Source organism: Neoarius graeffei, chromosome 15 (genome assembly GCF_027579695.1).
Source record: "Neoarius graeffei isolate fNeoGra1 chromosome 15, fNeoGra1.pri, whole genome shotgun sequence".
Lineage (NCBI taxonomy): Eukaryota > Metazoa > Chordata > Actinopteri > Siluriformes > Ariidae > Neoarius > Neoarius graeffei.
The window spans coordinates 4,712,072-4,726,336 of record NC_083583.1 but is presented as its reverse complement, the minus strand read 5'-3'; the positions used below and the strand labels follow the sequence as shown (position 1 = coordinate 4,726,336).

General features: G+C 38.7%; 1 protein-coding gene and 1 non-coding gene across 2 annotated transcripts; both read left to right on the top strand.

The window, feature by feature from the left end:
- The first annotated feature begins 1,926 nt into the window (after positions 1-1,926).
- On the top strand, positions 1,927-12,577 carry rps13 (ribosomal protein S13). The gene is made up of 6 exons (XM_060940788.1): positions 1,927-2,010; positions 2,524-2,572; positions 8,898-8,976; positions 9,383-9,552; positions 11,596-11,696; positions 12,504-12,577. Exons 1-6 carry the CDS (start codon positions 1,988-1,990, stop codon positions 12,535-12,537), a joined length of 456 nt encoding a protein of 151 aa, XP_060796771.1. The 5' UTR covers positions 1,927-1,987; the 3' UTR covers positions 12,538-12,577.
- Positions 11,718-11,847, top strand: LOC132899802 (small nucleolar RNA SNORA19). The gene has a single exon (XR_009656708.1). It is a non-coding gene; the product is annotated as a small nucleolar RNA SNORA19 (small nucleolar RNA).
- Positions 12,578-14,265: the final 1,688 nt, after the last annotated feature.

The following is a 14,265-nucleotide window of genomic DNA, read 5'->3' as shown; positions in this document are numbered from 1 at the left end:
CCACCCACAGTTTGTGCGCATGCGTGTGTTCACTGCTTCAGATGGGTTAAATGCAGAGAAGAAATTTCACAAGTGTGTGATGAATAAAGTTGTGCTTGCTTTCTTTTTTAAAAGCTATATGTTTTCTTTGTCGTGTAGTATGCAGTGGACATTTTGTTCTTTCATTTCACTTATTTTAATTTTATTTTATGACATTTTATCACGTTATGAGTTTTCCTTAACATCTTGACACATGAGTTACGAACTTATACAGAGTTCACTTTTTTTCGGTTTTTGTTTTTTTTTATTTCCAGAAACATTCAAAATACAAACAAATAGAGCACCATATATATACAGATCCCAAAAACATCAAAGAAGTAAAACACACACATAGCAATAAAGTAAAAAATATGAACAAGAAAGGGGCTACTTAACTATCTTTACATATGTTAATCGAGTAAATCAAAGTTATCCAAAAAGGATATAAAATAACCAACATCCTTATTTTCAACTAACTTTAAAGATTTGGCAAAAAGCTTGAGGTCATTCTTCCAGTGTGTAACATAAGGTTTAGTTTTAAAAAAACGACATTTGTGAATAAAGTGTTTACCTAAAAGTAGTAAATTATTAATACCATATTCAATTTTGTTATTTAAAAACACTCCAAATTTAATTTCTTTAATGGATAAAGGGGCAAACTGAATCCCCCTAGACTGTAGCCAAGCCTGAAAATCAATCCATACAGGGTTCACTTGATAAAATCTTTACCAAAAAAAAAAACTTTTCTACAGGTCCTCCTTTATTGGAAAATAATATTTAAGCATAATTTTACCCCTCATAATAGCCCAGTGTGGAATAATAGGTATATATTGGTTAATAGAAAATCTATTTTTATTGAGGAATGGTTTTCCAAAGGTGTGTGGGCTATTGCTCACTTTATGAATGATGGACAGATTTTACAACATGGTCATTTCTGTCAGAAATTTCAGATTCAATGTACAAAAAGAAAATACAACCAAATCGTAAAGGCTATTCCTGTACCAATCCGAACTATGGTGGAACAGGATATGGTGTACTCTGATATTTCTCCTAGACTGAGACAACTTTGGATTGAAGGTGTCGAATTTTGTAATAAAAAGTGCGATAACAAATTTTTAAGACGTTCCTTACAAAATATTTGCTTTCCTAATTCTGTCAAAAGAGATTACATATTAAAAGATTTTGAAACAGTAGAAATTAAAAAGATTAGAACTAAATATCTCTCCTTTCTAATTCCCTTCAAAGCGAAAGAAATACAGTTCAAAATTTTGAATAGAATTTACCCAACCAAAGAATTTTTTAAGAAGAAATTTAAATTTGAAACTGGTAAATGTGTGTTTTGTGAAACAGAGGAGGAGGATTTGGAACATCTTTTCTTTCTATGTGATTTAATACAAAGATTTTGGATTGATTTTCAGGCTTGGCTACAGTCTAGGGGGATTCAGTTTGCCCCTTTATCCATTAAAGAAATTAAATTTGGAGTGTTTTTAAATAATAACAAAATGGAATATGGTATTAATAATTTACTACTTTTAGGTAAACACTTTATTCACAAATGTCGTTTTTTTTTTAAACTAAACCTTATGTTACACACTGGAAGAATGACCTCAAGCTTTTTGCCAAATCTTTAAAGTTAGTTGAAAATAAGGATGTTGGTTATTTTATATCCTTTTTGGATGACTTTGATTTACTCGATTAACATATGTAAAGATAGTTAAGTAGCCCCTTTCTTGTTCATATTTTTTTACTTTATTGCTATGTGTGTGTTTTACTTCTTTGATATTTTTTGGATCTGTATATATATGGTGCTCTATTTGTTTGTATTTTGAATGTTTTTGGAAAGAAAAAGAAAAAAAAACTTTTCTTCTTCCGTCTCAATATTTAAACGTCACTTCCGCTTGGGCGCACTCTACTTCCTGTCAGCCTCGTTCTGCGTTCTCTCTTTCTCGGCTCTCTCGCGAACGCCATCATGGGTCGCATGCACGCTCCCGGGTAGGGTTTGATTTTGTACGAAAAATTTAAAAGTGTGTGAACATACAGCTTATCGGAGATAAAAAAAAGACATCTTTAGAGACCTGAAGTTTAATTCCGGGGTAAAGAAGAGAGTTTTAAAGCGGGGTTGAGCGCCGCGGTGTTTCCGGTGGAGTGAAGCTAGCTGGTTAGCCGCTGTAATGGCCGCGCGTGCGGCTGGCTGGAGCTCGTGCACGGTTTTAGGATGAATTTATTTTTAAAGAATACTTTTGTTTGGAAATATAAATACATAATCTACATCTAGAGCAGTTTACATGGTGGATATAAGGTGTATTTTTAATATGGAAGTTAATTTGAGCTGTTTATAATTAAATGAGCCGTCGCTAGCTATTCAACAGAAGCTAGCATGCACACTCTCTCATGAAGCTTATTAGCTTTATTATATAAGACTGATTTAAAGCTGATCTAGTTTATGGATTATATTTAGTGCTGGGAAATGATCAGACCCTTAACTCTGTCTGGTTTGTGTTGCAGTAAGGGCTTGTCCCAGTCAGCTCTCCCATACAGACGCAGTGTCCCTACAGTAAGTACTCATCTCTCTGCTGCATAAACACACCTCACTTATCTACATGGATGAATATTCATGTATTCATTAGTAATTAATCAGATTATAATTGGCATCAGTTGTAACTTGCCATTGTTTGCGTGTAACCTTAAACTTTATTCTCTAGATCTACACTACCGTTCAAAAGTTTGGGGTCACCCAGACAACTTTGTGTTTTCCATGAAAAGTCACACTTTTATTTCCCACCATAAGTTGTAAAATGAATAGAAAATATAGTCAAGACGTTTTTCTGGCCATTTTGAGCATTTAATCGACCCCACAAATGTGATGCTCCAGAAACTCAATCTGCTCAAAGGAAGGTCAGTTTTATAGCTTCTCTAAAGAGCTCAACTGTTTTCAGCTGTGCTAACATGATTGTACAAGGGTTTTCTAATCATCCATTAGCCTTCTGAGGCAATGAGCAAACACATTGTACCATTAGAACACTGGAGTGAGAGTTGCTGGAAATGGGCCTCTATACACCTATATATTGCACCAAAAACCAGACATTTGCAGCTAGAATAGTCATTTACCACATTAGCAATGTATAGAGTGGATTTCTGATTAGTTTAAAGTGATCTTCATTGAAAAGAACAGTGCTTTTCTTTCAAAAATAAGGGCATTTCAAAGTGACCCCAAACTTTTGAATGGTAGTGTAATGTAATATTTATTCCCTGTAATAAGAACAATCGATTTGTGTCTCATCTCATTATCTCTAGCCGCTTTATCCTGTTCTACAGGGTCGCAGGCAAGCTGGATCCTATCCCAGCTGACTACGGGCGAAAGGCGGGGTACACCCTGGACAAGTCTCCAGGTCGTCACAGGGCTGACACATAGACACAGACAACCATTCACACTCACATTCACACCTACGGCCAATTTAGAGTCACCAGTTAACCTAACCTGCATGTCTTTAGACTGGGGGGGAAACCGGAGCACTCGGAGGAAACCCACGCGGACACGGGGAGAACATGCAAACTTCACACAGAAAGGCCCTCGCTGGCCGCAGGGCTCGAACCCGGACCTTCTTGCTGTGAGGCGACAGCGCTAACCACTACATCACCGTGCCGCCCATCGATTAGTGTATTTACCCTATCCTCAGGGGTCTTGTCTATGGGGCGAAAACACTGTGATTTTTAAGCCCTGTTTACACGTAGCCTGGTATCTATGAAGACGCACATTTATTTATGCGTTTGCACCTCTCATTTACACATAAACGGAGGTTTCAGTCACTGAAAACGGATATCTTTGAAAACTCCGGGCAAAGTGGAGAGTTCTGAAAACTCCGTTTTCATGCCTGCGTGTAAATAGTGGAAAACGGAGTTTTAGGTTTTCCCCATGTCATGATATGTGTCACAGAACAATATTTGCGTCAGGCGCTCAATATTTTGTTTTGATGGTCTCATGGATGCAACACGGGTGGTCATCCTTTTTGCATATTTGCAAACACTTTTGGTTTGTTTACATTTGCAAATAGGACTACAACTGCTTTATGAGGAGAAGGCCTGCGAGGAGGGTCGTGGTTTTTCAGGCACTTTTCCTCCCACCAAGACAAAGGCTTGCTGCTTACCAATGTCGCCGCTGTCACGTCATTTGTATTTTCACGTTTCTGATAGGCTAATTAGTGATGCAGTGCTATGCATTGCAAACTATTGCCTCCCATAGGGAGTTAATAGTTTGCAGTGCAAAGCACAGCAAACTCTTGTTCTTCTGTGTGTTTCTTCTTACTTAAACTTATTCATCTTCCATACAAATTTCGATTTTAATAACCCAATAACTGTACATCGCACACAGACAATACATCAAAACGTGCGGCTCGATCGGACTCGGTTTGCTATTAATTTGTTCATTATTCTACGATATCACGCAAAATTTCCCCATTCATTTCTATGGAATTAATTTAAAAAAATCGCACATTTTCAACGTTTTTCAAACATCCGCTGCTCTGGCATGCTTTCACCTCGAAACATGATTCAAACTTTAAAACGGAGACAAAATTCTCCTGTGTGGATCTGGCATTCAACTTTTTTGCTAGGTTATATACTTTTTGATCAGTCACAGATCAATCACCATGATCAATTCCGGAGAAATTCAGACTTTATAATGGGTGTCTACGGCGTTACACTTCAGTGGAGGTGAGCAAGTTAGTGTAGACAGCTTGAAAAAAAAAAAGCTCTAAATTTCTCATTAAAACTGTTTTCAGCCACAAATTTCACTCTACAGTTTTCTCGAAAGTTGGAGTCACACTGGTCTTGATTCACACAATGTGTCTACCTAAACGATAGGATTTACAGTGAATGAGAAGCCTGAAAGTAACAAGAGGACAGGCGCGCAGCCCCACAGACTCCCATTATAATCCTGACAGTGATTTTACTACAAAATCAGAAATGTCACTTGTTTTCAACTCACTCTATTGTCCACATTTTTTACACTAGGGACAAAAAAATTACATCAGTGTGTTCATGGGAGCCTTGTAGCGCTCAATGTGAAATAATTTTGTGAATAGCTCCTTTCGTTTTCGAGTAAATCGTCATTGTTCGAGGCCTGTTCCTGAGCAAAAATCAGCAAAAAACTGACAAGATTGTGTGACTCAGTGCACCTGTTCAGGACCGCAGTGTTTCCCACAGGCCAGGTAGCAATTTGTGGTGCCCCACTGTACCGATGAGGGAATTGTGCGCGGTGGTGTCGTGGCGGTCGGTGGAGTTGGTCATTGGGGCGTATGCAAAGTGTTTACAGCGGGCGGTGTTCAAACACACAGTATTTTTCTTCAGAGTCACCTGCTGGGACTATTTTAAAGCTACAAGAAGCATTTGAGATTATTCAGTTCAATCTAAATTCTTTTAAGTTCTTTAAGAGAAGACAGCTAAAACAATTTTTACCAGAAACCTGCCTGGTTTCATTCCTCGACCCAACTTTACATTACAGGGCAGGCCATTAGTTTGCTGGGCTTGATGTTGGTGGAAAACCTGTCTTCTAAATTTATGAAAATCACTCACCAAAATTGAAGTTAAAGTTTAGTTTTTTGCCTTTTTGGTGGCGAATCTTTCAATCATTCTTTAGTTGACATTCAAGGATTAAATTGCAAAAAATAAGCTGGAGGTTTTTATTTTAAACATTGAACTTAACACTTACCTCAACCAATACTAAAATGAAATAAATAGTATAATGTAACAAAATAATAAAGTAAAATATCATAATTAGATGTAAGAAACCACTTAAGGTAGCACCAAGGCAACTAACAATAATGAAAAAGCATTACCCTAATTGGTGCAAAGCCTGCATGCCCTATCAGAACATTTAATTCAGCTGCCAGTGTGCGCGCGTATCAGTGATGCAGTGATGGTTTATCAACTTCGCTAATAAAGATGTTTCTTAAAATATTCAGATTAGAGATGCACCGATTGCAATTTTTTGGGCCGATTCCGATTTTCCATGGAGTGTGACCTGCCGATTCCGATTTTGGCTGATTCGGATTTCATTTTTTTCAAACCACTTCACAGCACACACGAAGACTATTTTTTTTTCTTTTTATCTTTCTTTAATAGAACATTCTGCCAGATTTTCAGTAATAAATTTTCAACACCTCAAAGGTTGAAAACAAAGAAAGACATTGTTCTTTGTAAAATCTTTCTTCATGTTTGGTATTAACATATTAATTCCTGAAACAGGAAATTCACAAACATTTTTTCTTTTCCCATCCAATATCTGGCACAAAAACAACTTCCCCCTCATATATCATTTGCCTACTGCTATGGAAGACACTTTCATAAGCCTATTTAGATCTGAAAACTTATGCCTTGTAGAACAACCCATTTCTTCATTCAGTATCAAAATACAAAAATGATTTCCAGTCATACTTATACCATAGCCATTCTATCATCATTGTCAAATGTGTATTTGTAGAGTAATTTCCAATGGAATCAAGTGCAACCAAGGTTGTAAAACAAAGAAAAAAAAAAGTCTACCTTTGTACAAATCTAATAGGTTAACGTATTAATTCCATAATGGGAAATTCACACAACCACAAACATATTCTTCTTTTCACATCCAATATCTGGCACAAAAAAAATCACTATTTGGATATCCAAATATAGTGATTGTCGTTAACGGCGCGCGCGCCGGAGCTCGTTAGGCGCGCAGGACTGACACTGTTCTGCACAAGCGCAACACAATCGCACTAGAAAGCATGTTCAAGCTGCCAGTGTAGCTGCAGTCTTTTTAGTTGCGAATTCCGAGTATTTCCACTTTCATCTCTCTGTGATACACAAGTTTTGATCAGCAGAAAATCGGCGTATTTTAATTTTGCCCGCCCGGTCGCCAGTAATGGCCGATCACGTGAAAATCAGCCTATTCCGATCGGCGGCTGGTCAATCGATGCATCTCAGATTCAGAGTTTATGCTTCAGATAGCATCAACTAGGCATCCCCGCGAGTATAACATTTTATTTAGGCTAGTGGGAAATCCTTATTTATTGTGAATGTCAAGCCATTATTAATAACTTAAACGGGATAATGCAATAAGGCCGGTTCCTCGCGTCAAGCTGCTACTGTATGCATCAAAATTGGTTTATAGCCTGACTCGGGGATGTCTGTTTCATGAAGCCAAGAAGGCTATGATAAAGCTCATCATGAGCACGACGTAGGCTACCTTTTAAAATAAGGGGTTGGAAGGCGAATCGGGAAGGCTGCGTTATTTTTAATTAGCCTAATAGGCAATGGCAGGCCTGTGTACACGCCCCTCTGTCTGTGCACGCGCGTGAACAAGAAGAAAGAGCACTATGAATGAACGGAGCAATACGCAACGGATTTATTTTTTTTTTTTCAAAATCGCAAGTCTGTGTGGCGATAGGAATCCCTTGTGTGGCACTGCGCAACACAGTGGTCTATGTATGGGAAACCCTGGGACCGTCACCATGCCAACTAGGAGCAGTGAGGGAGCAGAGAGGGGAGGGGCTGCTGTCTCAAACACACACATAATCATAGCATTGTAGCATCATAGCAAGTCACACATTCACACAGTACAGTACAACTCCTGCGATAGCGACTGCTATGGCCACTGCATCACACTCATGATTTCCCACAGGGGAATTGTCTCTAGTATGGCTTTATACTTCTCCTTAAACTGCCACCTATATGTTTGGCATGTTCATAATAGCGCTTAGCTGCGTATCTATGCGGATCCATGTAAATGCAGATATTTTGGAGAACGGTCTGGTGTAATCGTGGATGTTTTTGAAAACGGAGAGGCGGGGTTATCCGTTTCTATACATACCCGGGTACGTGTAAACTAAGCATTAGAAGCCATTCCAAGAATTTCTTCTGTTTCAAATTGCTTTATTCAAGTTAGAGCTTCGAAAGATCCACGAAAGCTAAAGTATAACAAGTAGTTGTGAAACTTATGTTTCTGTGACTTGTTCTGAACTACGAGTGGCTTCAATTCTGTTATTTACATGCATGTTGAAGTTAATCCCGTCAGCAACAAAATCCTGATGTGAAGCACTTCAGTTTGGGTTTTCATTGTACTTTGGAGCAAGGATTATTTCTTATTTGTTTAACATCTTGTATGTGATACAATTCAACATAAAGACAAGAAGAATTCAGAATTGTGACAAATTAATGCCGGCAGTTATTCATGTCAAACGGTACTAAATTGGACATCGTGCCGAATTATTACCCGTGAACCGGAATGTTTCTTAGAATGATGATCGCACCTTTAGAATGTCCTTTGAAGCTGCTCTGTTGAGCTAATATACATTTAAACATGCACATCCTTGATTTGATTCAGCTTGCTAGTCAGAGTTTCTTCAACTACTTTTAGTTTACAGAAGTTAAATGAAAAATCCAGTCAAAAACGTAATGTTCAAACTTTTCATTAAAGCTCAGTTCTTTTGAAATCTAGAATAGTCCATCATAGACCCCTGAAGATGGGGCTAAACCTCCGAATATCATAATGTTTAAATTGCAAAACGCGGTGGGTTTTTTTTTTTTTTTTTTTTCTTCTTCTTCAAATAGTTGTCCTAATTTGGACAGCAAGTCTTCAAAGTGTATGTGAGGTCTTGGGGGTAACTTCCTATTTTACACAAGCTGTGATTTTATTTCCATCCAGATTGGATGCACCATTGTTCTTCCTTCTCTAAGAAAATTGCTTGTTTTCTGCCAAACTTGGCCTTCATCTGATCATTTTAGTTTGAATAAACGTCTGTCTGTGATTTTTCAACAGATGTCGCTTTGTATTGTGGTGCTCGCGCTCACTCTCACACAAAATCCTAAACATAAACTCATGGTTTGCCTTTCTTTCTGTTCAGTGGCTGAAGCTGACGTCCGATGATGTCAAGGAGCAGATCTTCAAGCTGGCCAAGAAGGGTCTGACCCCCTCTCAGATTGGTACGTTCCTCACAGGTTTTGTGTGTAGAGTGACTGGATAAGTGATGGAGAAATGTCAGGTTGTGATGGTTGATAAGTATCATGGTGTTTATGGACCTTTTTAAAGAGGAGTTGTGGGGAGATTTAAAGGAAAAATTGTATTAAAGTCTTTTGAAAGGTTTATCCTGGTAATCCTGATGGAAGATCATTTCTTTTGGGATTGTGAATGATTTCAGGATCAATCTGGAAAAAGATGCAAGCTAACAAAACGAGACACTTTAGTTTAAATTTAATACCAAAGGAAACTCATTCCTGCCTTGAATATTAGATGCGGTGTTGAGTGAAGCTTCCACGCCAGCCACTGTTTCTCGGGACTGTGTTTATAAAACGAAGACTCATCAGTGTTTGTTTTTCTGTTGTGTTGCAGGTGTGATCCTCAGGGATTCTCACGGTGTTGCTCAGGTGCGCTTCGTCACCGGCAACAAGATCCTCAGGATCCTGAAATCTAAAGGCCTGGCTCCTGATCTGCCTGAGGATCTGTACCACCTGATCAAGAAGGCTGTTGCTGTGAGGAAGCACTTGGAGAGGAACAGGAAGGTAAATGGGGGGGGGAACCTCGATCACCCTGTTCCCAACTTAGCTTTCTTTATTTCCCTTTAAAACCACATCTTGGGGTGTTTTATTCCTCTGATACCACAGCAATCTTAGTCAGGGTTTTAATAAAAAAAAAATTGTTATACTTTTATCCATTTAGTTGTTTAACCACATTTTTTGCTTAACCGTGTTAGAGCAGTATTTATTCCCTCACCAGGTTTTTTTTTTTTTTTTTTTTTGCTCCAGTGTAGGGCTGCACAATTAATCGAATTTAATCGAAAATTGCGATTTTGGCTGCCATGATTAAATTAAATGAAAATCGCGATTTATTTCCGTTTAAAATGCGAGCTCTGCTGTATATCTGATCAAGCACTTTTTGACCAATACTCCGCCAAACCATTAGGGGGCGCACCGATGCATGTAAGATTTCATTACTCCGCCTAAATAAGCAAGCAAGCCAAGTGCTGTGTTGCCAGATTGGGCGGTTTTAAGTGCATTTTGGTGGATTTGAACATATTTTGGGCTGGAAAACGTCAGCAGCATCTGGCAACACTGGCCAAGTGCGCAGAGCTTCAGTGCAGCGGTATCTTCTTCAAGGGGTGATGGCGTGAGAGTAGGTAGCAGATTGAGGTGAGAGAGAAAAGCTAACTATGTCGGAACAACAGACTATTTAGCACTGGAGGCAATGTTGTGACCTGCCTTCGCTCATGTTTAAAGCCAGAGCATGTTGATAGGCTGCTCTTTCTAGCTAAAAACTTGTAGGCCTCAGTATAATGCTATGTAATTGTTACAATTGAGTTTTCAGTTCCTTCATCCTTTGGTAATTTCTTGGATAAATTTCATTTATTTGTCATTTGGAAATCAGAATTTCTCTTTTAAATTTCATTCTGCACTGAAAGCTGTTCATATTGTTTGTTTGAATATAGTGAAATAAAATTTAAGTGATTTCCCTAACATCAAGAATAATCGTGATTAATAATCGCGATTACAATTTTGATCAAGATAATCATGATTATCATTTTTTCCATAATCGTGCAGCCCTACTCCAGTGTAAATTCCCCTGACACTGGAAACTCCTTCAATCACTGATAAATGAACATCACACACTTTAATCCTTTTATCAGTGAACCGTCAGCTGTATAAATCCCTGTGAATGAGCTGTTGCTATAGAAACGATAAATATCATAGGTAATTTTATTGGATGCTAACCAACACCTGACCAATCAGAATTCAGCTGAACATCTGGAGAAGTCAATTTTTTGCATGGAAGAATGCAATATAAACATTTGTGGTGATGAATTATATTGCTGTACGCTTTTGGAAGCCATTGCAGCATTTTTATAATAAGTTTTGAAAAGGTTTTTTTTTTTATATATATATAAGAGGCTGGTTGGACAAATCAAATAAAAAAAAAACTGAAATGTATCTAATTTAAGGTTGTAAAATGTATAACATTTTGATTACGTTTCTTTCCTCATTCACTGTTAATTTTTGTATACATTAAACAAATTTTGTAACCTTCAGATATTGTGGAACTTTAAGGTGCAGAGTTTCAAAAGCTGACACTTGCATGAACGCTATGAATGGCAAATATATAGAATAAATAAAATGTGGATAAAATATTAAAACTTGCTATGATTTGTATTGACTATGGAAACTTGATGAAATGGTGTGAATTATAATAACTTGGAGGTTTGAGTACATTGGGAAGTTTAGTTATCTATGAGATGAGAACCGATAGTTTGAGCAAAATGATTTAACACACTTGGTTTATAACTATAGAATCCAGACTGTTGGATAATTTTGCAGCAGAATATTTAAAGGATCTATAACCAGACTCGGATATTTTGACCGTGTGAATGTTAGATGTGATTTTATTCATGTCTGCCCTTCATTCACCCGTCCAAAGTGAAAGCCATCATGATGTGATGGTGCTCTGTGCTTCTGTTGGTTAATAATCCCAGATTGTTAAGAATTCCCAAGTCTCTACAGTGTTCATAACCTCTTTGATATGATTTATAAATCTTCTCGGGTGTGTGTTTGCAGGACAAAGACGCCAAATTCCGCCTGATTCTTGTTGAGAGCAGAATCCACAGGCTGGCTCGTTACTACAAGACCAAGAGAGTTCTCGCTCCCAACTGGAAGTAGTAAGTATTACTTTATTTATTTAACACATTTCATTGTCTCGCTCTTCTCCTGTAAGGTGTGGGATATTTCTGATGTGTGAGATTAAAACCTGGAGGTAAATTAGCAGTTTGGCTCGTTGGTGCCAGCGCTGCCAGTCCCCTTCATACAAACCTTTGGTTTACCGTATTTTCTGGACTATAAGCCGCTACTTTTTTCCTAGGTTTTGAACCATGCGGCTTATACAAAGGTGCGGCTATTCCCTGGATTTTTCTTCCACCGCTAGGGGCGCTCTAACCGGAAGTAGAATCAAAAATAAGATAGACGAAAAATCAATGCAAAGAAGAATTAGCAGATCTTTAGCAGATAGAACACGCACGACAAATTGCTAACTGGTAATTATTTTCAAATCCAGCGAAGATGATTAAAGTGACTTGTGGTTTCAAACACAGGAGAAATGAAGGTAAATAAATACCGGTTATTTTCTCTTGGTTCTGTTCCGTTTTAATCAGCAAAGTTGCTGCCGTGTTAAAAGGCACTGTTTGGAAAGAATCTGTTCAGGTACATACATGTACATTTACAGTACAAAATCGTTCTGTACATGCAGTAAATATCTAATTTTTCAACATAGATATCTGCGGCTTATAGCCCGGTGCGGCTTGTATATCTTTTTTTTTTTTTTTTTTTTTAAATAGAGCGGATGCGGCTTATATACAGGTGCGCTCTATAGTCCAGAAAATATGGTACTTATTACACTTTTTTTTCTTTGTGTATGTGAATTCTCTCCATTTTTCATCCTCTAATCCTCACATTGTTGTTTTTATCCGCAGCGAATCCTCCACGGCTTCTGCACTGGTGGCATAAATGTAAAGACTTTACACAAAATAAAGACCATTTGGATGAAGTTGCCTGTGTGTGCTTTTGTTTTTTGGTCTGTGCTCCTTAACCCTCCTATTATCTTTGAGGTCAATTTGACCCCATTCAATGTTTAACGTCTCTAAATATATATCTTTTTTTTTTTTTTTTGCTTCATATTTTATGACTTTTCCTAATTTAATGGGGGCAACTGCGTAAACATAAAATTAATACATGTTTTCAATTTCCTGTACGCATGGGTGTTCTTTGGGGTCAATTTGACCCCAGGCTGTTTTAGCTATATAAAATATACAAGAAATATCAACATTTTACACACATTTGTTTTGGATGATACTGAGGTCACTATAACATGCAATTTTATCATCTTCAAAGGCTTTAGGGCCCTAACGTAACCATAACTGTAGTAGTGCGAGAACCACCGATAGTTCACATGACATGGGGGAGGGGAAAACATAATTCTCATGAGAAATTTGATATTTCCCATGCTGTGGGGGCGGGAAAATATGGTTCCCGCCAAAAAATATTGATGCTCCACCTCTGTTGTGTGAAGTAAGCATATAAAAGCTTGCACAGCATCCTTCTAAACCACTTCTCTTGGCGCTCTTTCTTTCTGCTCCCTCTCAACTGAAAATGACCTCTAAGGAAAGGTTTTGTCAATGATGTGTTGTCACATGTCTTTGACCATGAAACTGACATAGAGGAAAATGTGTCTGAGACAGATGATGTTGAGGAGGACCCTGATTGAGGCATCCTCCTCTGATGAGAATGAGACCCTCAGTGTTGACCCTCCTGTTGTCTCTCAACCACCAGCAAATGCACTACCTTCCAAAAATGGAGAGTTATTATGGTCCGTCTCCCCACTTGAACAACAGGGTAGACTTGGTGCTACTAATGTCATCAAAATAGTTCCAGGCCCCACCAGATACGCTGTCAGCCATGTCCAAGACACAAAATCAGCATTTGAGCTCTTCATAACCCCATCAGTCGAAAAGGACCTACTTGAGATGACAAATTTAGAGGAGAGGCGTGTGTATGGGGACAGTTGGAAAGACGTGTATGTGACCCACTTGCAAGCCTACATTGGGTTGCTCATTTTGGCAGGAGTGTACAAGCCAAAAGGCGAAGCAACAGCGAGCCTTTGGGCTGCTGACACTGGAAAAGCAATATTTCCATCCACTGTGTCTCAACACATTCAATGTTTTCTCCTGTGTCGTATGCTTTGATGACAGAGAAACAAGGCAGGGTCGACGAGAGAAGAAAAGAGAACCTTTGTCACATGCACAGTGAAATTTATCTTCTGCATTTAACCCATCTGAAACAGTGAACATGCGCACACACCCAGAGCAGCCCAGAGTACCCGGGGAGCAGTCAGGGGTTCGGTACCTTGCTCAAGGGCACTTCAGCTCAAGGCCGCCCCACATCAACCTAACTGCATGTCTTTGGATTGTGGGGGAAACCCACGCAGACACAGGGAGAACGTGCAAACTCCACACAGAAAGGCCCTCGCCGGCCACTGGGTTCAAACCCGGAACCTTCTTGCTGTGAGGCAACAGTGCTAACCACGACACCACCGTGCCGCCAAGAGTGTGACAAACTCGCAGCAATACGGGATGTATGGGACAAGTGGGTTCAGCGATTACCCTTTCTTTACAATCCAGGCCTGCATGTGACTGTGGATGAATGTCTGGTTGCATTTCGTGGGCGCTGTCCTTCAGA